We start from the raw sequence: 26327 nt of genomic DNA, 5'->3' as shown, positions 1-26327 counted from the left end.
TTAGTGATGGAAAATAAAGTAAGTAAGATAGCCCTCTCTCGTTGATCTCTGACTTTTTCCCAAAGCCATAAACAATAGCCAGGCATTTGCATCCCCAACCTACTGCATTGATTTATTTGCTAATAATTATGTATGGGCTCAGGCTCGATCTGTGCATTTGTTTTTCAGTACAACAGGCCCCATGGTGCATTTATGATGATCAGTAGGTCATCCTAATGCAAAGATTTGGTGTGTGTGTGTGAGAGAGAGCATGACTCTCACACTATTCTGTCACAAATCAGAGCAAAATGGAGGAGCCCTATACAGAGAGGAGTCACTTTGAGAGTGCTGGCAAAAGATAAAGGGGACGTATAGTATGAGACAGAGGAGGTGCTGAGAATGAACGAGAGAGTACTACATTGGAGAGGTTGGGGGAGGTAGACAGAATGAGAGGTGAGAGAGAGAGAGAGAGAGTGAGGGAGGGAGGAGGATGCACAGTTCTGCAGCGCTGCAAGGACAGTGAGCTTCTCAAAGAGAGCAAGAGAACAGAGAGACTTGAAGCTCAGCCTGAACACCATACACACAGCTGACCAGAGGGCAACGGGCAACAACACATACTCACAGCATCGTCAACGACCAGGCTGGATCAAGTCCATTAGAGGCATCTGGGGACAGGTCACAAGATGTCATTTTTCTTTTAGAAACCCATCAAATGCAGAGATCATTTTTCTGTTCTCTAGTCTATGAACTATGAATGAGAGAGTGTGTGTGTGCAAGCCTCGTTAAGCTTCAGGGTCACACCGTTACTGGCTTACGCCACAGTGCTGTGTAAGAGGAGCCCGAGCAAGACGAAGAACCAAAGCCAGAGTTTTGGACAACAAAAGAACTGTTGGGTCAAGAGGTACCATGAGCGAGTCCAAGAAACGTGAGGTGGAGCTGAGGGATAAAGCCATCATGCACCAGCAGAGGAGGCTGAAGCAGGCCACGCAGTTCACGCACAAGGACTCGGCTGACCTCCTGCCTCTGGACGGTCTCAAGAGGCTGGGGACCTCCAAAGACTTGGTGAGTGCCTTTTGCATTTTTGAAACAGTGATGTGTTGATGTAAATCTGACTTCACAGCAATTCCCTTGCTCGGTTATGGTTATGACTGGGTTAGGGTTGAAGCGGAGGGAGGCGTGTACTGAGGAAAGACAGACGCACGAAATCTCATTTTGAGTCTGACTGAGACATCTCATGACCCACATGGCTTACTGAGCAATGTGACCGTTTCTAGTCTAGTAAATTAGATTCTACAATAGGCTATAGATCATAATTACATGAACACAAACAGACAAGAGTCTTACAGAAATATCATTCTGTTCCCTCCATTTTCATAATAATCATTTACCAAATGTTACTTATACAATGTGACATTACCTGGCATTCATATACATCAGCAATCCTGGCAGCATATGCTCCAGTGTGTGTGTGTGTGTGTGTTCAGCTTATGTTCATATATAGGCAGCAAATGCAGGATAACGCTAATCTTTGCTAGCATTACATTCAGTCTTACACTGCGCTTGATTTTTAAATGTTAGTGTTTATGTGTTCAGTATAGGTATGGAAGCCTGTAGACAGCAAGTTTAATAGCTGACGTCTTCATACTGTAGATGGAGGTACTTTGAGGACAGTCTTCACATCTGATCATATTTTTTTAACCGCAGCTCAAATCTGATGTCAGCAAGCGGTTTAAACATACACCGATCAGCCACAACATCACAACACGGAACATTAAGACCAGTATTGTGTAGGTTCCCTTTGGGTGGCTCTGGCCCCTCAGGGAATCACTTGAAGGGTAGGTTAGCGACGGATCCTTTGGGTGATGTGGGTTTTTTGGTGGGGTCTCAATGGATTGGACTTGTTTGTTCAGCACATCCCAGATTGGGTTCTGGGGAGTTTTTCAGGCCGAGCCAGTGGCCTTGGGGTCTTTGCCTGTGCATGGCCGGCGATGGTGCACTGGGGGTTACATTGGTTTTTCTGTGAGATCGGACTTGAACTTTTCCGACTGGCTTTCGGTCCCCACGGGCATGGTTGAGCTTTGGGTGCCCATGACCCTGTAACCAGTCTACTGGTGTAAAACTGGCAAACAGTGTTAATGTGTTAATGTTAGGACATTAACATGGCTGTTGCCAGCATCAGTAGTGTAACTTGACAGCGAACCTTTACTGATGAACAGGGAGGAGTCCTTGATATTCTCCAACTTTAAGCATACAAAGGAAAAAAATGTAAAAAATTCTGAGTCTCAACATCCTTTTTTTTTTTTTTTTTGATCAAAGTATTTTTTATTGAGAATATTAACAAGTTACATATACATACATACATTGTACACTATTTTTTTCTAACTGTACCCCCCCCCCCACCCCAAAAAAAAAAAAAAAAAAAAAAAAGCCAGCCAGCAGAAAAAAGGGAAAAAAAAAAAAAAAGAAAAGAAATAAATTGCACATCAAACAGAAATGGAAGAGAAGGAAAGTATTAGAAACAAAGACTAAAAATGCAATATTTTATTACAGATCTAATTGATTTGCATCTATATTTTCAAAATGGCTTATAAATGGTTGCCAGGTATCATAAAATTTCTGAATGGATCCCTTTATAGAATAGCGAATCTTTTCTAGATGAAGAAAATACAAGAATCTTTAATCCAGTGAGTACCCACTGGTGGCGACGACTCCTTCCATCTAAACAGGATCAGTCTCCTAGCGAGAAAGGAGCTAAAGGCAATCATATTGGCCTTGGCGTCATTCAAGCGGACACCACTTGAGTCAACAATCCTTTTTTTAATTGGGGGGGGGGGGGGGGCAGTCGAATGTGGCATTAGTCTATATAGCTTACAGACTGTAAACTTTAGTTTCAGTTTTTTAGTTTCAACACAGTCCTTAGTATTCTCTCTCTCTCTCCCTCTCCCTCTCTGTTGCAGAAAAATAATTACTGCTGTGATCTTCTACCACAGTTTTGATTAAATGGCAAACACCCAAAAACACGTTCCAAGAAACCTCCATAACAAGTGCATGTGTGCGTCTAGCAGCATGAGTTGTCAGGGCATGGTGTGTGTGTGTGTGTGTGTGTGTGTGTGTGTGTGAGAGAGAGAGGGCGAGAGTGTGTGTGAGATTGCAGTGCGTATTTATATCAGCACAGCAGGGAAGAAATGAAGCTTTCCCTCTTTTAAAGTTAGCTGTTTCTTTCTGATTCCAAAATAGAGCATCACACACACACACACACACACACACACACACACACACACCACCATCTTGTCTCTGTAGTTAAATACATGCATTATGATCTGTCCTTATGTTGTACCTGGTGTTGTTCCAAACCTTTATATTAACCCTTTAAAAGGGTGCGTAGGCCCTTTAATGTTTCTCTTAATAACAGATATAGTAAACCAATATTTTTCTGAGTTAGCTCATGATGTATAAACGTAGGAGGAGGTTTTTGTGATTATTAAGGAACAAAACCATGCTGTTTGTCATAACCAGTTCCTTTCAGACATCAGGAAGTACACACACACACACAGGATAAAAGATGCTATAGATTACACATAAAGCAGGTACAGTGGGAGCACTGATGTGTGCGCGCACACACACACACACACACACACACACAGACACACAGGCTTCACATGCACTCTGTTCTGCTTCCATGAACACAGTGAGTCACGTGAAGCGGTCCCCCATTATGTAACAGACAGATTTGTTGTTCTGCTGTCTAAAAACACCCCATCACCCCCCCACCCCCACACCCCCCTCCCCCTGCCAGAGGCATTGCACTTGTGCTCACACTCTAAACTCATTGCTCGCTGTGTGGCTTTCAATCTCTTCATCCTTCTCTCACTGGCCTGGTGCTCAGAGATATGCAAAGTGATCATCCGGAGGGGGAATAAAAGGAGAGAGAGAGAGAGAGAGAGAGAGATGTGAGAGAGCATGTTCTAGCACAATTGAACACGAGTCCTCATGCAGGTGCCAGACTAGTAACAATAAGCACAATTTAGATCTGGCTTCAGATCTCCTTGAGCTCCAGGTGCAGGAGTTAGAGCCAGATAGTGTGTGTAACTGTGGGACGGGGGGGGGGGGGGGGGATCTTCAACACAGTTGCGTCTACAGTATCTGGTGTTTGCTTAAAAAATAAAACCAAAATATAGGTGAATTAAACCTATTTCTAGAGGTTGATTACCAATTCAAGCTATGAATCTTCTTATTCATTATTTGGCAGATTTTATATAATTTATATATTATATTTATATTTGGCATTTTATTATAATAATCACTGGCCTGATCATCTGTCATATTCTGCCATGTTTCTCATTGGGTCATGCCTTAAGTTAAAGTTTGCTTATGCTTGAATAATTCATAGGTCACTATGTGGCTTAACAAGCAAAAAAACATTCCTCTGACACTGCTCAGGTACAGGGACTGGACTGAAAATATGAGCAAGCAAAAATGAGGCCAAAAAAAGCCAATTCCTCAGGATAACATTGGAGCGCAAGAAAGTCTGGCACTTTATAAGCAAAATATGAAGAAATGAGGGCTGGCTCAGGACGATTCTCTGAGTTCAGGAGGGCCAGAGTGTTGAAACGCCTTTGCTTTGCTTGAGGTGTACTCACATTGAGAAAATCTCATTTTAGTGTTTGGACACCCGACTATGATTTTTCTTTTGGCTAAAGCAAGGAAAAAAGAAGCAGTGTGGGTTAATAGTGTAATAATGTACGTCTAATACAAAGCAAACAGGAAGCCTAACATTGGATGAGCGTTGTAATATACGTAGTTATAACAGTAGTGTGATGAGATTCACCTAGGGGAAAATGTTGTATTTGAAAGTAAGCATGCCTTTATTAAGTTAGCATATCTAAAACGACATTGAGATTGCATTGAATGAATTAATGACACAATGTTGCATCTCAAAACAGCAAAATTGTAACTTTAATTTGAAGCATTTATGCTGATTAACACCCATTCACCCAATTGCCGAGCACATCCATGCTGCCTTAAGTTTCAAACAGGGTTTAAAATTTTAATTAGAGACAGGGACAACACAACAGCTTCCGGCACACAGCACATGTCCAGCATCTCATGCCATGCAACTTGTAGTGATGTAACATTACATCTACTTCATATTCTTTAAAAAATATACATACGAGGTCTATCTTAGGTTCAAAATTACAGCATGTAACATGGTACTTTCACAATGTACATCAGTTTTCAGATGTTAAGCAGAGATACTATTTGCTGCTTTCCAATTTAAAATGTTCGGTCAAGTGCTTTTGTAGCACATGCTGTTATGTACTTTACGCGCAGTTCGTGGTTCAGAGGTAAACTCACAGTGCTCTCACTGCAGTGACTGGATTTCGAGTCTCACTCAGGCCATCAGGAAGCTGTTTTTGCAATGTTGTGTTATGGGCTTTTGTACAATGGTTTCCCATTATCATGTTGTCAACTTTGTTCCGACATCCTTTCATCTAAGTAATTTCATCTAACTTAATACTGACATTGTCCCAATCATTGTCCATACTGTTACCAAATTACTGTCACCACGATCTTTTGACAACCAAAACCCCTGCTGGGTAAAAAGGTTGAAGAGCCATTTGTGAAGACAAGGTGGGAACATACTGTATGTAGTACCAATGGCACTCATGACACTGGCACTTTTGACAGCATTCATCTGCTTTCAGATGGCTAAGTGTTCCGCTAACCGAAACCAAGTCTACTGTTAAATAAGTTATATTCTTTCCAAAATATTTTCATTTCAGATCGCTAAAAGGTTGACATACATCGATCAGCCATAACATTACAATTAAAATGCAGTATTAAGCCCAGTATTGCGCAGGTTCCCTGTGTGCTGCCTGGGCAGCTCTGGCCCTTTGGGGCATGACCACACAAGATCTCTGGAGGTGATGGCAATCCTCCGGCAATGGATCCTTTGGGTGTTGTGGGTTGCAGTGTGGGCCTCTGTGGATTGGACTTGTTTGTTCAGTCCATAACATTGGCTTGCGTTGGCTTTTCTGTGAGCTCGGATCACAGGGGCTAATCTTTTGTCCCTATGGCCTTTGGGTCTCCAAGATCCTGTCACCAGTTTACTGGTATATAATTAATAATCACTGTCGATGTATTAATGTTTTACGGTGTTAATGTCATGGCTGATCAGTGTATGTCAATAAATCCACATTTAATCAATAAATGCACACTTTGTATGTGATCATGCATCATCTAACTGTCAGGGAGAGTAGGAGAAGCAAAGAGAGGGAGCAACAGAATAGAGAGGGTGAAGATATAAGAGTGAGAGGAAGTGAGCAGCTGGTTTCGCACGCTGTGTGTCACAGGAAGTCTGCCACTGTTATGGGGAGATCAGGAGGGGAGAGAAGGCATTAACAGGGTCACATGGCTCGGAATGAGAGTGTGAGGGAGACGTGTCAGGCACAGTCTCGTAATTAGCTTTTAGTCTGCAGGTTCACAGGGATGGACAGTGCTTAGTTAAAACACAGAAAGAGAGAGAGAGATGAGCTAATATTAGCTACTTCAGTTCTGAAGATCAAAGGGCCTTACAATGGTTAATTTGAAGTTAAAAAACTGTTAATATTTAATAAACAGTTCACACACAAGCATTTGACTCAGCCGAACCTAATTTGTGAGAATATCTAAAAGTTTTGTTATGATTCGATCCATTCTTTCCCTGGTCTAGACTTTTTCATTCTTTACTATGGATTTTTGCCACAGCGCTGCATGAGACCTCCTGCCTGACTGTTCAAACGACATGTTCCATGCCCCAGGACTTTATTTGCCTTTATGCTGATGGATCCAGACAGAGATGGCTCTTCCTGATGGTGGTGTTGCCCTTGCTGTCGACTTTGGCTCCACCGTCAGCTCACGTCTTGTTTCCAAGGAGCGACACATTTACAAATAATTTATTGGGGCTAATTAATCTGAGCACAAATGTGTAAAAAGAAATTTCAGATTTGAGAACGGTGAGCTAAAAATGAGCAAAAGTGAAGTCAGTAGTGCTGTTTTTAGCCTGTATGTGCTAATATTGCAATCTGACACTAAACCCAATATATGATTATTAACCCTATTTCTAGGCCTTTTTTTAATGGCATTTCGTTTCAACCCTAAACCTATTAACTAAACAATAACTGTTTTAACCTAAAGTTAAAGGAATTGTGTTTCAGTAGCACTATAGTAATTAGTAAAAAAAAAAAAAAAGGTTAAACATTAATGAAGAAATAGATTTCATAATATTAATTAAGTAATATTACACAGGAGAAAGTGCTGTTTATACTGCCGTAAGGGCGCAGTATGAGTCTCAAAGGCATCAATGCTGTGCTGATATTCAGAACAACAGCATGACCTCTAATGTGATATTGCCTTCATACAATAATTGTGCAAACACAATTTATCAACAGATCATGATTGTTCATTTAACCAGTTATTTTCCCTCCACCAACACATATCAGAGCTGGCGTTAGTTAATTAACAAGAGTGAAAGTAGTTTTAAAAATCTTAACAGCCCTGTGTAGCCAAAAGGTGAGGACAATAAACCATGGAGGTGGTGGACAGTCTTGTAAATCTCGTAAATTTCTATTTCTATTTCCACTCATTCCGCTTTAGAATATCAGCTTTGTTGACTTCTGGGTTCTAAGTTTGATTCCCAACTAGCGTTTAATGGAAAGGTAGTACGCTAGGGTGTACAATGCCTTGTTCCACACCTCAAGGTAGTGCCCTTGATCAAGGGTTAGAAAGGGATTTGGGATTTATAATTGTGTTAAAAGGTTATCTTTGTAGCTTTGTGAACAAAACAACATGGACGGTTCAGAGGCAATGCAGAATGAATTAGAAGCAACCACTAAGGAGTCAGAGTGTTGTTTAAGATTACGCTCACCCAATCAGAATCCTGGGTCAGAACTAATTGTGTATAAATTGAGTTTATTTTAATTGTATAATATGAAATGTTTCATTATTCGATTTTATTATACACATGATATTTTTACCTTTTATTAGGATAAAAGGTAAAAATATGATGTGACAGAAATTCTTTCAAGTTTGGATTTAAAAAATATATATTTTCTCAATATTTGGTCTAACCATATGGTTAGACCAAATATTGAGAAATTAATTTTATTTTTTAATCCAAACTTGAAAAAATTTCTGGTTACAAAGGGAACATGGCCTGATAAATATATTACACTTACATTTACTTTTTGACATAATTTTTGTTTAAGAAATACTACTAACTTGTACAAATGACTGTACAAAGTATTTCAGAGTTGGGATTTTATATTTATTCTCTTTGGCTTTGCTGTTACATGTAGAGGTAACAGATGAGCAGGTGTTGTGTTGATTTGTGGGTAGCGGTGCCAGGTTCACTTTGCCTCAGGTTACAATCTGTGCAAAGTTTCACGTCTTCTCCCCATGTCTTCATGGTTATTCTGGATTGTACAGTATCTCAAATCCCCAAAATGCCATTTGGTACACTATTACTAGACATTATATTACAGGATAAAGCGGTTGGATAAAATGTTGTGAAATGCATACATTAGCAGTATCATTGTGCTTCACACTGTATTTAGATATTGGTTTCTCTCTGTGCCTCTTTTGCCCTACTTTGCACTTGTTTTAGGTAACTGGCTACACAATTTTTTATAGCAAGAAGCTTTATGTGTTTTGACTCACCTTTAAGTCACTTAAGATAAAAGTATCTGACAAATTAATAAATGCAAATATAAATGTACTAAGCCAAGGTTTTTGCGTTCTGAGCGAATCTAAATAAAACTAGCAGATCGTTCTCTCGGCTTGTGTCAGGTGCTCACCTGAATAATAAAGTGGCCAAGTGCAGGATTTTAAACAACTTGACTTCATCCACCAACATTGTTTGCCATGGTCTTTAGATCTTATTGATCTTGTTTTTTAAAAATGTATCAGTTGATTGGGACACATCAAATGTATTGTTACTTTTGGTCACTTCAAAGGCAGAACCACATATTAAAAGTACTTTAATTCCATTCATCCAACATATCCTCAAATTATAGCTGAAGGTCTGCACTATATTATACTGTAATGTAATTTCTTATACACTGAGATAAACAAATAAAATATTAATAACTGCCAATGTTAAGAGAAAAAGGACCTGGCTGTATTTACATTGTTTTTAACTTTGAGTGTTAAAAACATAATCCAGTGAGCACAATCTCACACTGACCTCCTCACTGCTGAGAGATGACATCTATGTATATTGCAGGACCCAGGTATATGTGGTTAATGTCATTGATACAGTCCTGCCTGCACGTGGCTGCATGTCATGATGCTTTTGAAGGTCGTTTTATTACGACAGAGGGCAAATTAGATTTCTGTAATGTGTTTCTCTCTGACTTCCCGGATTTGGAACGTGCCTCTTGTGGGTTAGTGTGGCAGAGACAGTCTAATGATGATTGATGGTGTAAATGGCCTTTAGCAAAAAAAATCTAACTGAAGATTTTTAAAAGGGAATTATGTTGTTGTGCTTAGAGCTATATGTTGTATGAAGTTTTATTATTGAATTCATCCCTCAACCTTTATGATGGTAAAAACTAAATCTCCATGCTTGTCATTTTCTCTTATCTGATCATTGTATGAACTATATATAGCAGTGCTACTATGTATGTAATATATCACAGTATGTATAGCTTTCAGTGAAATGGAAAAATGAAAAAGTCTGTTATGTTACTGTACACAGTCTTGAGTGTTTTTTTGTTGTTGTTGTTGTCCTGTTTAGGGTAATGGGAGTAGGTTTGAGGTGGGAACACACTGCAGATGGAATAAACACACATTGTCCCACAATCACACCTGGGTATAATTTGAACTAACAGACCACCTACTTGTGTGCAGTCTTGTGTGCTGAAACTGACCTTTCCATCACCATCTTAATTCAATTCTGGAGAGAGAGGCACTTTACTGCTGGCATGCCTTGCATGGGCTGGACACAGGCAAATTTAACCAATATAGCCTTGTTGGGGTACATTGCGCTGACTCATAAAAAAGACACTTCGCAAGGTCTTGCAATGTATTGGGGTATTGGTTAAACCCCAATAATCATAGAGTGCCCCCATCACCACGCTTTGCATCATTAAGAAATATAACTGCTGATTTAATCATTATTTCATGATCAGAGCAGGCAGTGACCTTTTCAACTGCCATAACCTTGAAATTCTAGTAGTAATAGACTGTTTTGCTGTCAAAATGGAAATGTCCTGTTACGGGTTGCTGTTAGTAATATTTTAATGTATTGTATTTTTTCTGTCTTTTTCTTTTTTTTTAATAAATAAATTTCATTGGGCAAAAGTCAGTAATTATCGACTGTGTTATCTATCCTAACACATACTAACACACATTAACCCCTACTGACACATACTATCTCATACCTCAGCTCTAATCACACCATGCACCACACCACATTCCCTCCGATCCTCCAGCACTGCTCGGCTGGTTCCACCATCTCTTAGGGTTCAAGAAAGACGTGCATCTAGCCTTTTTTCTGTTCTGGCATCTACTGTAGGTGGTGGAATGAACTTCCTCTAGGTGTTGGCTGAGTCTGTGGCAATCTTTAAGCAATGACTTAAGACGTATGTCTTGTAGGCCTACTATGTACTTACCCAAGTACACGTAGTAACTGTATAGACCCATACTGATCCATCCTGACTAATCCATGCTTGCCTATACTAACCCATACCAATGCTTAGTGACACATAGTAACCCATATTTACATACACTGGCCCATACTGACACATTCTAACACACGTTGGTCCATACTGACTCATACTGACCCATACAGACTCATACTGACTCATACATACTAATCCATGCTTGCTCATACTGACCCATGCTGACACATACTAATTAGACTAATACATTCTCAAAATACTTACCCTATAGATGCATACTCTTTTTGTTATACTTTTGGAGAATGTTTGTTCTAATTATTTTACACAAAATAATAAGGCATTCATGTAAATAGATTAGAACCTTTAATTTCTAACTAACATTAATAGTTAATATACTATTAGTACTCAGGCTTGGTAGACGCACAGTCTGGTCTTCTCAGTGAGGCTGGAATTGTTCGACACTCGCTGGTTCAGTTTGGCCATGTCTGTGGCTGCCTTGGCAATTCTGCTGTTGATCTCCGGGTCGATGGACAGCGAGGTGGAGATATTGGACCCAAGGTAGGTGAAATTCCCGACAACCTCTAGGGTGTGTCCATCGATGGTGATGTTTGGGGGGTCACTGTGCCCTGAACCATGACGTTGGTCTTCTTCAGGCTGATGGTCAATCCAAACTCCTTACACGCGTGTAAAAGACATGTGACTAGTTGCTGAAGTCCGTTGATGCGTGGACAACCCTTCTTTTTTGAATGGTGCAATCTCTTCGGCGTTATGCGCACCTTACTTGCCACAAGGGCATGGTCTGTGTCGCAGTCTGCACTATGGTAACTGCGGGTGAGAAGGACGCTGCCAATGCTCACTCTTCTAGTGATGACGAGGTCAAGCTGGTGCCAGTGGCGAGAGCGCGGGTGCCTCCATGACACCTGATGGATCTCTTTGCACTTGAAGAAGGTGTTAGTCACGCACAGGCCATGATGGCAGGATAGCTCAAGCAGTCTCTGACCATTCTCGTTGATCTTTCCCCTCCAAAAGCTTCCGAGGCAAGTGGGCCAAGCCTCATGGTCGGCCAAGCCTCATGGTCCTACTCTTGCGTTGAAGTCTCCAAATAGGTAAAGGCCTTCAGTGCTGGGGATCCTGGATATCACTTCATCTAGGGCCTGGTAGAACTGATCTTTCTCCTCAGCAGTGAAGCGGAGAGTTGGGGCATATGCACTGAGAATGCTGACTGGGCCAGAAGACATTGACAGCCGGAGGGTGAGTAATCTCTCTGTGCCAGCTGTGGGAGGCTCTGTGGAGTTGGCAAGCGTATTTTTCACCGCAAAGCCAACACCATGCTGCCTTGGTTGGTCCGGAGACTTCCCTTGCCAGTAGAAGGTGTAATTAGCTTCTCTGATTTTGCCAATGCCAGCCAGCCGGGTCTCCTGAAGAGCGGCAATGACGATGTTTAGTCGTGAGAGCTCCCTGTCAATGACGGCGGTCTTCCTTACATCATCGATCTGCTGAAGGTCTGCAGTAAGCCCGGGTGGGTCTCATGGTCCAGATGTTCCAGCTAGCAAAACGAAGAGCTGGGGGTTTCTTCTTTCTTTTTATTTTCTTGGTGTTGCCTGGTGCGAGTGTTTTATGGCCCACGTTTTGAGAGATACCTCTCTAATCCCCACGCACCCAGTGGGCCAGGTAGGCCATGGCGGGACAGCACCTAACTGACTGGGGGCTGCCCAGCTTGAGGCGGCGGTAGCTGTCCAATGAGACACGATGACCTTTCCCACCGTCGAAGGAGGCCCCTGGCACTCATTTCCTTCACCAATCGGTTGAGCTTATAACCGGTAACTGCCTCCTCCCGTGTTAAGTCGACATCTTGCGATGACGCTGGAGTGTCCTCTCCAGTGGAGCTACAGAGCCTTTGCAGGGTAATATGGAGGGACAGCTGTTGCCCATGCAGCAGTCCCCCCCTCTCTTCGCAGCTGAAGAACCCAAGGGAAAGACAAAGGCAATACAGCTTGGCCTGGCTGCGCCGCAGGAGTTGCCGGCGTTGACGATACAAGGTCAAGCCGCCTTAGGGACTCCAGTTCCGGATTTTCTGTCGAGGTTTACTCCCTTAGCCTTTCCCATAAAAGGGTACGCCGCAAGGCAGCGGAGGTTTGGAATCAGAGTAGCCTTCTCCTAGGTGAGCAACCATCCAGGGTTAACGAGCCCCACCTGCCCGAAGTGACTGGTTTTTAGGCGCCAGTGGACCGCCTTCGCCCCTTCTCCTGTCAGTGGGAACAGTTTCGCTGAATAGACTGTTGAAAATCCATGTATGAGATGTATAATAAAATACATATTTTGCAAAAACAGTTTAAGGTCTCAGCTTTTTAAATGAACTTCTTTTTTTTAGCTATATTTTTCTATCCTTACAATACTTTCAATAACATAATGGATTAGCTAACATCCGCTAGCTAGCAAAAGTTGCAAATAGTAGTTCAGTCAGTTATGGCATAATATTTGTTTTTGACATGGACAAAATTAATAGTCCTGCAAATCATTTGACTACAATTTGACATTTTTTCTATTGGTTAAGATGTTAACCTTATGTTGCACTTAAGGTCCTGTCTGCTGTCACTCCTGAGCTGGCTCAGCTGGGTCATTGTCTTGTTGGAAAACAAAAGATAGTGCAAACTATTAAGTGCAAACTAGTGGGGATGGCATGTCACTGCAAAATGCTGTGGTAGCAATGCTGGTTAAATGTGTCTTAAATTTTGTCACCACCAACAAAAATGTGTGTAAACCACACATTTAGGAACAGTCTGTTCACCCTTTATGTTTCTTGGCCCAAGCATCTCTCTTCTGCTTATCTTCTGCTCTAATCTAAGATGCTGTAAATTGACAGTTTTTGCGGATGATCATTCTAATAAACTTTTCCTGGGACCGAGCCAGTTTCTTTATAGCTTCTGATAGTTTTGGTCATTACATTTGGGGATACATTCAGAGTTCTGGAGTTTTTATTTATTGACTGACCATCATTTCTTAAAGTAGTGATAGACTGTCTGTTCTCTTCTTGTGATAATATGGATTTGTACAATAGTTGTAGGACCACTGATAGGGCTGTTGACTCTGTATTAACCCTTCCTCTGTGCAAGATAACTGATGGTCTAAAGCACATTAAGAAGGCAGGAAATATCACAAATTAACTCTTGACAAGGCACATCTGTGAACTGAAAACCATTTTAGGTGAGTACCTCGTAAATCTAATGAAAGAGGCCATGAGTGTGCCAAGTTGTCATCAAAGCTAAATGTGGCCGCTTCTAAAATCTATCTAAAATATAAAACATATTCTCAGCTGTTTATTACTCTGTTTAGTACGTAGTACCATACATATTCTTTATTATTAGTTTGAATGTCTTCAGTATTAATGTATAATGTTTTTGAAATAAAAAAGAAAAACAGCTAAATGAGAAGGTACACACATTAGCAGGAAATCCATTACATACAGCTGTTAGGTCATGTGTGCAGAATAGGGTGACTTGCTCAGTTACAGCATTGCAAAAACTAAAATTTTGACAGGATTTCAATTACCTATATCTTTTAATATGTTTTAAAATATTATTTCCCTTATTTGTAATTTGTAAACGAGAACCCCACAGACTGAATATGAGGATGTGGCCTTTAAGGTTAAAACACCCCTAATAACAGCACGGTGCTCACCTGTAATGACCTTATATGTTTCGACTCAGATCAAAACAACTACACAATGACTGCAGGGTTTGTATTCATCCAGTGTTGCAGGAAAAAAGAACATATTGTTCTCTCATGTACTGTAGTTTGGATGATGGGGTGTGCCATGTTTCTCTCTCTCTCTCTTCACTTTGCTGCTGATGAAACACAAAGCCTGGATCTGGTCAAGGGTGACATTTTACTTGCATTTTACTGCATCGTATTCTGAAAGCATACCAGCATCCTGGTATAATTTAAATGATAAACTACTGCATATAGAGTGCAGTGTATGCTGTATATAGTGTACATACTGTTTATGGATGCATATATAATGTATGGGCAAAAGTATGTGAACATATGACCATCACACCATGCTGTTCTACAAAGAGGCCCAAACTTGTTCCAGCATTTACGCAGTCAAGCTCTGTGAAGACATCTTGTGTTAAGGGTGCTGTAGAAGTGTCTTGCACAGAGCCCTTAGATTAAGAGATTAAGAGGTCATACATCAATCCACCATGACATGTCTATTCAATGCCTCTATTGGTGTGCTATGGTGTCTGTCCGCGACCTTGTTAACCTGCTGGGCCCCATGTGCGGCAGGTTGTGGTACATTGGGTATTCTGGTGCCTTTTTATCGTGGCCAGCATGAACTTTTTCAGCAATTTGTCCTGCATTGGCTTTTCTGTGGGATGGGACCAGACGGGCTAGCCTTTTCTTTTCCATAGGCATACAGTATGGACGGTCCAGAGCAACGGAGAGTGTTCAAAGGAGGTGAAGAGGCGGGTACAGGCAGGTTGGAATGGGTGGAGAAAAGTGTCAAGTGTGTTGTGCGATAAAAGACTATCAGCGAATGAAAGGAAAGGTGTACAGGACAATGGTGAGACCAGCAATGCTCTACGGCTTAGAGACAGTGGCACTGAAGAAAAGACAGGAGGCAGAGTTGGAGGTAGCAGAGCTGAAGATGTTGAGGTTCACTTTGGGAGTGACAAGGACAGATAGGATTAAGAATGAGTTTATCAGAGGGACAACCCATGTTAGATGTTTTGGAGATAAAGTCAGAGAGGCCAGATTGAGGTGGTTTGGACATGTTTAGAGGAGAGATGGTGAATATATCGGTAGAAGGATGCTGAGGTTGGAACTGCCAGGCAGGAGGTCTAGAGGAAGACCAAAGAGGAGATTTATGGATGCAGTAAGAGAGGACATGAAGTTAGTTGGTGTAAGAGAAGAGGATGCGGAGGATAGGGTTAGATGGAGGCAGATGATTCACTGTGGCGACCCCTGAAAGGGAACAGCCGAAAGACAAAGAAGAGGCATACAGTATGCACAATCCTGTTAACAGTTTACTAGTATGTAATACATCATTTATGTTAATGTTATGTGGTGTTAATGTTCAGGATGATTAGTGTATACAGTAGGAGGCCATTTACATTTAAGCTTGTGAAAATTATACTTCTAAAGCATTTTAGCCTAAATGAATGATCAAAAGAGAAAAAGATTATGTTCTAACCTCTTTCTCTCAAATGAGCAAGGCATCCATTTTAACATGGATCCATTTGATCCATTTTAGACTTATGACCATGTACAGGGAGAAAATTTGTAAAGTAGGCTGGTGTTTTAGTAATTATGATAATACCCACGCTGGAGTATTTACCCAATAGAGTGTTTGACCAGGTATGTGACAGCAAATTACTTCACTGCAAAGTACTCCTTTGTCACCATTCCGCTGTCTCTGATATCACTTTCCCTTTTCGTCTTTCCATTTCTCTTTTACAGCAACCTCACAGCATTGTGCAGAGGCGCCTCCTGGAAGGCAATATCTCACGGTTATGTGGGGAGGCATGGGAGACCCCGTCCCGCGTGCGCTCACCTCTCGCTGACAGCAAGGAAGGTGCTGAGGCAGAGGAGAAGAGCGAAAGCACTGTTGATGACTCCACTGAGGAAAGAGAGTCACCGGAGGAGAGCGAGAAAAGTCTGAGATCCGATGAGGATGACGAGGAGGATGAATATCCTGTTGGAAAGGCAGTGCTCAAAGAGAAATGGATGGAGGCAGGAAGAGACAGCGAAGAAGCAGGACCAGAGCAGAGGAAGAAAGTGTCCAACCCCTCAGCTTTGCAGGTGCAGTGTAAGGTATGAAGTGAAAAGGTCTTTACAGAATGTTTTAGAGTGCACACACATATTGACATGACCTCTGACACCACCCTGTTTCTTACGACTCAAATTATTATCTTTTGATACTTGTGTGTCAGCAACAAAGCTAATGGACCTGAGTGCAATGTGCTGGAGCAGGAAAAGAACTGGCCTCTGATAAATGAATCAATGCTTTCATTAAAGAGGCTTGTGCCTTTTTAAAAACATGACCTTCTATTCATGATGTATAGCGGTTGGTTAAAGAATACACAACATAAAACCTCATAAAAACTTTTGATGTTTCGAAATGGAGAGCTTTATTTCCTATGTATTCAGAGAATTCCTCTTAACTCGACCCATGTAAAAAGCAACCCCCGCACCTCAGTGGTTTAGTATCAGTGCTGTGGGGAAAAAAAAAGAAAGAGAAGCGCTAGAGCTGAGGGCTGAGTGCACGGGAACAGAGCTGCTCATTTCCTCATCCCCTACAAATCAACCGAGAGTTGCTGAACAGCCATGACAATAAAATTACAGCACTGTCAGATTACCCCAAGGTCAGATATTCTTCATCATAACAAATGCATACAGTTGGCTGAACATGATCTCTGTCTACAGTACATAGAGATTTTGCTTTACTGTAGAAGCACAGAGAGAAAAGCAAATTCGTTCATTTCCATTTAAATGGAGCGTTGGTCATGAGGTGATGGCCGTGCTTTTAGCAGTGCAATTCATAGATGGCATCATGGTAATGCTTCTTTTTTAATGGTTCTCTGATGTGTTCAAGGCAGTGACACGCACACAAAACACAAAGTACTAATTTCTGTAAAGATAGAGGCTCAAAATAAGTATTTGTCATCACTTATTCACAGCAAGGGAACATGATTGAGCAATCAGATGGATGGATGAATGGATGGATGGAGCAGTGGAATAAACAACTTCAATTACAAGGACACAGATTATGCACTAAAAACACAAATTGCAACACTCATACCTCGTACACGAGTTAAAATTATGAGTTAGCATGCTAGGTAGTAACAAAGTACGTAAAGTGGCGTTTCAGACAGCAATAGGAATAGGAAGAAGGAGAAAGACAGACATTCATGAGAAGGGGGTAAATGCACTCTTTAAGCACGTAGTCTATAATCATCTGATCATTTAATATTCAATAAGAAATAAAGATTGGTCCACACAAACAAGGACTGCACATGATTTATTTTTTTTTCACAAAATGATAAAATGGCTATAATGGAGTGGTACAAGCTAAAACCCTCAACAAGGGAAAAATAAATGAGTCAGAAAGCTCTGGGGGTCTGCAAACGCTGACATTGTGGTGATGAAACCTGTGAGGTTGGAACAATACTTAAGTAAATGCTAGTTAGTTCTATGGGCTTGGAGCCATGTTTCAGAGAAGTGGTGGAAACAGCTTTAATGTGGTAGGAAACTTGAGCCATGTCAGCAGTGGTGTAGGAACCTTGATCACTCGCTTTAGGTTGCAGGAAACATTTTGTAGGGTGTATAAAGTAACACTTTAAACGCCTCTCAGTGGTTTTACACACACATACACACACATGAAATAAAACAATTATAGATTAGATTTGAACTAATTTAGCATGCATGAATGTTTTATGTTTATGCTGCATGGGTAAGGATCAGACTGTACTAATGCAGTAACAGGGTATCATGTCAAACGTTCTATTACTTCCTCTTACAGTTTCCCCTCATGCTGATGATTGACGTGAACATTAAATTAAGCACTAGGTCTGTATCTGCATGATTTTATGCATCACAGTGCTGTCACATGATTGGCTGACTGGATAATTGCAGGCATGTGCACTAACAAAAGCCAGTAAGTGTGTATATTTTATTTGTACTTTACTGTGCAAAAGTCTCAGGCACATACAAATAGCTGGAGAGCGAGAGTGTCTTTAAAAAAAAGGTCAGTAAATAGAAAATAATGACACTCAAAGAAAGTTTTTGGTGTGTACAGCGAAGACAGCGCTTTGTGGACCCTTAAGTCTGAAGTACAATTTGTGCAGATCTGTAAGGAAATTACACACACTTCTTCTGAGAATTTTAACTGCTGCACCTGCTTACTTTTGCATGCAAAATCCAGCAGTTCCATTTTTATTTTTTGTCTAAAAGTGGTCGCTTACATCAAGTGCTGCTTTCTTTTCTCGCATACAAATATTTTTTGTTAACTTTTCATTTTGTGATGAAATGTTTTTTTACTAACTCAATAATAAAGTGTTATAATAATATATATTTTTAAAGTTTGTGCAAAAAAAAAAAAGAAAAAAAAGAACACATGGTACCATGATGGTTTAGTGGTTTGCAGTGTCACTTGGGTCGGGGGTTCAACTCTCACCTAGAGTCTGTGCGTATGGAGCGTTCATGTTTTTCCACATGCTTGGTGGGTTTTCTACAGGTACTGCAGTTTAATTCCACAGTACAAAGACATAAAGTATAGACTGATCAGTGTTTCCAGTGTATACATAAGTGTGTCAGTTAATTCAAACTGTAAGTATCTATTCTTTTTTTTTTTTTTTACAAATAGCATATAGAGATTACAATTTTTATAATTAAATTTATATATATTTTTATTTAAAGGCGACTGTTCTGAGACATAAGCCAAAGATGTAATTTTTTTTTTATTAATTTTTTTTTTCATTTAAATAAAACATTAATTAATTCGCCTATCTATCACTTATCCTACAAGGTACAGGGTCGCAGGGGCCTGGAGCCAATCCCAGGGGACTTGGGGCACGAGGTGGAGTACACCCTGAACAGGGTGCCAATTCTTCGCAGTGCACACACACACACTACGGGCAATTTGGGAAATTTTCTGGACTGTGGGAGGGAACCAAAAAATCCAGCACACTTGATACTGTACAAGCATGTTGGGGCAGTTTTATGATCTGGTGTTGCTTCAGTTGGTCAGGTCTAGATTCAGAAACGTTATGATTCCAAAAAAGACGATCTACTGACGATCTACATATACTGAATGATCAGGTGTTTCCATCACTAGATTTCTTTCCCCCTGAAAGCGTGGGCATAGAGCTCAAATTGTGAAAAAGTGCTTCTGGTACATGAGACATCAGTTCACATGTGGATTAGCCAGATTTTAACCCCACGGAGAATATTTGGGATGTGCTGAAGAAGGCTGTTCACAGCGAAATGCAAAAATGTACCAAATGCAAAAATTTATCAACACAGTTCCACGGCTGTAACCACAGCAAAAAGCAGTCCAATAAAATAGAGTGTGTGACCTTTTTTGACTGAGCAGTGTATTATTAACCAGGACTAACAGGTTTAACCAAAATTTCAAGCTGAAATCCAGTTCAGAAATCATACAAAAGAGCTGAAATTTACACAAAAAATTGAGTATTGGAAATGAGAGGCATGTTTCTAAATTTACTCTCAATTCTCACTCTCAATGATTTTTTTTACAATCCATAATCATGCTTTCCCTTTCATTTTTTACAACAGAAATGATTCTGTATGATAGCAGTTTTTAACCGTGGCCGATCGGGCAAACTGATCATTAACTCTATTTTTTCCTCCTCTTTTCAAAACACAAGTGTAGGGCAGAGAAAATCCTGCCTTAATGGAACTCTATTTCTGCTTGGTGCATTTTTGAATACTAGGTGCATTAATAACTAATCTACATAAAAAAGTGTTAAAGTGTGCAATTTTGTGTTTATGCAACAGCTAGAAATGTGAGCAACTTAACAAAAACAATCTGTAAAATTGTAACGTTTTTAATACCAATAGTAACATAACAACTGTTAGTCACTCAAAAGAAGAAATTTAAGCTAATGGAGTCGTGAATAAGCATTTTGTGGAGAACAATAACTGATGAACAACTGGATTAAACAGTGCAGCTCTGCAAAATCTGCCCCTGAGAACGAGTCATCACTGAGACATCTTCTAAGTTAATGAAGCACAGTTTGTGCGTTAGGACTCAAACATGGTGGCCATATGTCACGAGTGCAGCTCAAATCCTGCGGAATGCTCCAATCATTCCTTCCTCCCACGTATACACGGAAGTGAAGAATTATCCTTTAAAAACGCATCCTTCCATTTCTCAAAAGAATTCAGATGATATCGCTGACATGACAGGATGGCATCAGGAAATAACTGCCTGGTAGGTTTGTTAAATTATAGTCTGCTGATCATGCTGATTCCACCAATGGCTAATCCATTCTGCTCTTTTGTCATAATCTCCAAACAGAAAAACTACTGAATCATCATTATGTTGGTGGTGAGGTTTTCTAGCTCTGCTGGAACATAAGGTCATATGGTTAGAACAAACTCACTGGAATGAAACACTGAAACACAAGCGCACTCGTGCAAAAAAATATGAGGATAATCACTCTCTCACTTATCCTCCATCCTGTATAGAGGGTTGCAGGGGGCCTGGAGCCTATCCCAGGAGACATAGGGCATGAGTCGGAGTACACCCTATATGTGGTGCCAATCCATTACAGGGTGCACACATACACATACACACATGCTCATGGGCAATTTGGGAACGCCAATTAGCTTAATCTGGATGTCTTTGGACTATGGGGGGAAACTGAAGTACCTGGAGGAATTCCACCAAAACAGGGAGAACATGCAAACTCCATGCACACAGAGCCCGAGGCAGAACTCGAACTGGGAACCTGGAGGTGCAAGGCGACAGTGCTTACTAAAGATAATCAAAGAATTAATAATTCACATTTAACATCCTCATCAGCCAGTTATTGCCAAGCACCTGACACGTCTTGCTGTGCTGCTCTTTAAAAAAGTGACTCAATTTACTATTTAGAAGAGTTCATTTTAAGCCTATCTAACAAATCATATATCATTTACTGCATTTATATTTTCATCTGGGAAAGAAACGTTTAAGTAAATTACATACATAGTAAATGTTACTGTAAGTTGAAAAAGTCCACTTCAACTTTTGTGTGTGTGTGTGTGTGTGTGTGTGTGTGTGTGTGTGTTACAGTGTGGTGATGCTGAGGTAAAGGTCTCCATTAACACAGGCTGTCAGTTTAACCATATCTCCAGTACATGCTGCAGAAGGCTGGGGTGAGTCTGATATCTAAACCCGATTACAGACAAATTATAATTTGTACCTTACATTTAATTATGAAATGATGCAAAAACATAAATCAGTTTAATACTACTGTGTGTGTGTGTTTGTTTGTGTGTTGTAGACTGAAAATCAGTCCCAGGGTTAAGCCAGGGACTGAGAAGAGTGAGTCCATCCCTCACACTGTGACATCCGTGCAGATCCAGATTGGAAGCAAAAGAGTTCACTGTACTGCTCAGGTCACAGGTAACATTATTATTATCATTATTATTATTATTATTATCATTATTATTATTATTATTATTATTATTATTATTATTATCATTATTATCATTATTGTTGTTGTTGTTGTTGATGATGATGTTATTGTTCTATAGAATAATAATTAATCTTTGATATATTTTGTACTATAATAATATACTGTAACAATAAGTTTTTGAGAGAAGACAAGTCATGTTATGTCAGCGTGGCTTTAGCTCCAGTTAGTTCCAAAGGTGTTCAAGGGGATTGAGGTCAGGGTTCTGACGTGGTCTTCCTTTCCAACCTTAACATGACATCATGTCATGATAAAGCTCGCTATGTGCACAGGGCCATTGTCCTGCTGGAACAGGTTTTTAGTCTTTTAGCTTCGGTATAATGCTACAGCATACAAAGACATTCTAGACAATTATGTGTTTCTAACATTGTAAGGACAAATGTGCACATGCAGGTGTGATGGTCAGGTGTCCACATATTTTAGGTAAGATACACTATATAGTAGGTCTTTATAAGTCTTTTCTCTCCTGCGTTCACAGACGATGAGGCGTTTGAGCTATGCCTGGGCCTACAGACTCTGCTGGAGCTCAAAGTAAGACATTATTTTCTTTGCTAGAGTTTAATCGCAGATCAACAGATCACAGTTATGAGAGTAAAAACTACCTTAATTTCTCTATATAATCCCCTGCTACACTAATGCACTTATGCAACACTAATGCAACTAATGCACTTGAAAACCATTTTATGCCTTCATCCACGAGAAGTTTTAACACAAGTCTCAGTTTGACTTGAATACAGGATGCAATTTATAGATAACATCAACATTGCTGTGCTAGTGCTAAATGGAAACCAAACCTCAAAGGTCAATTACTAACCAGCTTAAATCAAGCAAAACTATGCCATGATTACAGACAACACCATCACCAGCACAGCTTTAAAGTTGAGGTAATGGAAAAGAAATTAAGATTAAGATAAGGAGTTCTCAGTTTGGTTCAGTTCAGATCCTGATCCAACAGAAATAAAGAGCATATATATATAGGCCTATATATATATATATATATATATATATATATATATATATTTTTTTTTTTTTTTTTTTTTCACATTGAGATCTTGGTGCTGTTTAGGATGTACTAGTACGCTGTTAACTGAAATCCAAATCCACTTCAGTCCAAATGGTACTGATGGTAATAGTGCCGTAGGGACATTATACAGTTTTTCTCTGATTATGTGCCTGCGCCTGAATGATTCAGTTGGGAATTTCTTTTCATTTTCCAAATTGGTTGCCAAGCACTGGAATTAGCTCCAAAAATAGGCATGTTCTTAAAAAAAAAAAAAAGCGCAGAAGGGAATCTGCATTAGTTTAAAAACTGTCACTCATCTCTGAGGAGACCATCACATGCATAGGTTCTATGGAGGCTTAGCGCTGAAGAATTAAAGGAGAGCCTTTGGTTTAAGTCAGTGTCCTAAAGGAAGTATGCAAATACGACGCCATGTCAACTACCTTCATACACATCAACATTGTTTCGTGGTATAAAACCAGGTATAAATATATGATGACATGATAAGATCCTGTAATTACTGGCTGCCCTGGTGGTTGATTTCAAATTGAAATGGTGGCATGTTAAAGGGAGTGCCTAGAAAATAATTGATACACTCAAATGGAAAAATTAAGCTTTCCTGGATGATGGGAAGTTTCCCAAACAGGTTTCTCATTGGAACTAATACATTAGCCTTAAACCATACATTGTTTTGATCATTTCTACATATTGTCCATGCTATTTGTACTAGTAAATATGTTTTTAATCACCAATTGCAACTTTAAACATTTTAGTATGGCTCCAATGCAGAGACGAACCATAAACCTTGTCATAATGTAAATAGGTTATTACTGAGAACCACATAAATGTACTAACAAAGTGTTGCTCTTTGGTACCCACAGTGCTGTGTTGACCTGAACAGCAGAGTTCTGCGCCTGCATAGCAACGGCGAGGAGCTGCCCTTCCTGGAGACACCTACTTGTAGCCAGTGCCATCACCGTGACAACAACAAAAACCTGTGACCTTTGACCTCACCCTTCTTCAAACCCTACTGAAAATGAGTGGGAATTTGGACCACAGCCATCACGCTCCTCTTTTACCTCTCCTATTTCCTCCTCTGATTTCCCCCCTACAACCTTTCATGTTGGTTTGTGTGTTAATTTTCAGCAATTTCTGTGCTCAAATTGTGTTTCTAATAATAAAGTGTATCTAATTACAAATTGGGAAATTAAACAATAGAATGGTAAATACTGTACTGTACACTGCCTGGACAAAAAAAGGTCACCATTTCAGGAGGGTAGCTATTGTGCTGCATCAAGCAAAGAAAACAACTAAGGTGAGATTTCAAATTACAGCAACTGGGTTAAGCAACCTTTCAGTCATGAGATCTAATGAGTTTAGATTGACCCTATTCCCGAAACGGTGAGTCTGGCAGGGTGAGAGGGGAAGCACCATGAAGCAATGCACCCAAGCCTCTGGAGGCAGTGGGATGATCTGGGGTCTAGACTCAGCAACGTTATATGGGGCCACGCTGTGAAAATATATATACTATAAAAACTAAGTATATACCTTTTTTTTGGCCAGACAGTGTACAATACTTAATAAATTTAGGAAGTGAACTAAAAATAGCCATATAAACCTGAGATATTAAAATGGTGAAAGATTTAATGTTTTTCAATTAAATTAAAGTAAAATGTCGATGAAGATGAAGATTCTCAATTATCCAGGTGAGGTTACCTGTTAAGTTAACTGGACTTCATTCTTGTCCAACTGACATGACTCAACTTCCCGAGAAACATTAAAGTAAATGTTGGTTTCTGGAAAGGACTTCAGATATTTCTTGATGTGCCTTTTCAGTGTGTCACTAATTTTGACAACACAAAGCATAAACCAGTAAATGTGCACCCCTGGATAATGAGCATATTTTCACTTAAATGTAATTTAAAAAATATATATTGTATCTGTTAAAAAAAATATGTTGAACTTTGTGTTTAAAACACAGCAAAATATTTGCTTAGCAAGTGAAAATGTCTTGAATATAATGACATTTATTTAATATTTTTAATCAGAACATTATTTTATAACAAACCAAATACAACATTATCAACTTTTTCTGGGACAAGGGTGGCTCTCGGGTGCTGGTCAGAGGGTTGGGGGTTCAAGTTCCGCCACTGCCAAATTGCTGCTGTTGGCCCCCTTAACAAGGCACTTAACCCTAAGGCCCATACAAAATCACACTGGCGTTGCCGATCTCAAAGCCCGGCACTGCAAAACTACCATAGCTGCAGAAATAACAGAACTTGTCACTCCATGTGCTCAACAATACACAGAAAAGGCAAAAAAATATTTATATAGAGATATTTCCAGACAATTTTACTCCATTTGGAATTTAAAACATTCCATTGGCAGATGGTTTTGCTGAGATTTATAGAAGGAAGACAGACAGTAGATATAAATATTTACAGCACAAAGTTTGAAATTTAGGGAAATATTTTAAATAATAATTATTTCAATAATTATATTCAGTTTTATTGCAACCTATAATATTTTTACTTGCTACAATGATGTTTTTTTCCAGCATGGTCAAGAATATATCCACCAATGTTAACTAGACCTGTCATGATCCTCTCAAATATTTCCTGATCCTTTTGGACTCTCCATGACAGATGATTGAAACATTCCAGCCTTCTGCAAGATTTTCTAGATAGATAAATATATACATATATTATAACCCCAGTTTTGATCTTTTAAAATGATCTTTATATAAACTTTGTGAGGGATACTGTATTTCTGTGGCTGATTCTTTGCTTCATAGCCGATCGTGTTTAACCCATCAGCTACGAACACATAGAGAGCTGGTCCTAAACAAAACGTTTTAGTTCAAAACAAGTGAGATTGGACCCCAAGGCTTTTATTGACTTCTTCATTTCATGGCTTAGCTTCCCATAAACGAATCTACTGTGCCTACTGACATTTCTGAGATCATTTAGTTTTGAAGCATTGTCAAACTGTCACGCAATTTCCCTTGATCTTAATGAAAATATGTAAGAAAATGAAAGGAGCGTTCAATCCGCTAACTATTCTGGCCTCCATCACTGTCTTTGTTGTGACACATCTCAGATCAGAGATTAATCCTGCTTTCAATCCTGCTTTGATTTACTCTGCCGCTCTGTTTGGCTCCAGGATAAAAAACAAACAAATATATTTGTATGCTGTAAATGAAGGAAATACAATGTATGAAAGATTATTTTTGCCATTTTTTTTCTTTTCTCTGTCTAATAAAAAATATGGATACTGCGTATTAGTTTGTTTTATATTTACCCTGCCAATATGTCTTAGATATTGCTGTTTAATAATGCAGGAACGCTAGGATGGTTTGTCACAAAGGTATGTGCCTTTCTGTGTAGAAAAAAACATTGCAAATCATTTCACAGCTTTATAGTTCAGCAGTGAATAAAATGTTTTTTGGTTATTCAGTAGGAGGTTTGCATGTATTTACTTTTA

The 26327-nt window shown here is 39.8% G+C and overlaps 1 protein-coding gene across 1 annotated transcript; it reads left to right on the top strand.

Annotated features, from left to right (window-relative positions):
- Positions 1-326: 326 nt before the first annotated feature.
- On the top strand, positions 327-26120 carry nrip2 (nuclear receptor interacting protein 2). The gene is made up of 6 exons (XM_053490557.1): positions 327-1041; positions 16101-16454; positions 21442-21524; positions 21653-21774; positions 22323-22375; positions 23726-26120. Exons 1-6 carry the CDS (start codon positions 886-888, stop codon positions 23843-23845), a joined length of 888 nt encoding a protein of 295 aa, XP_053346532.1. The 5' UTR covers positions 327-885; the 3' UTR covers positions 23846-26120.
- Positions 26121-26327: the final 207 nt, after the last annotated feature.

This window comes from Clarias gariepinus, chromosome 2 (assembly GCF_024256425.1).
Source record: "Clarias gariepinus isolate MV-2021 ecotype Netherlands chromosome 2, CGAR_prim_01v2, whole genome shotgun sequence".
Taxonomy (NCBI): Eukaryota; Metazoa; Chordata; class Actinopteri; order Siluriformes; family Clariidae; genus Clarias; species Clarias gariepinus.
This window is presented reverse-complemented; position numbering and strand designations above follow the sequence as displayed.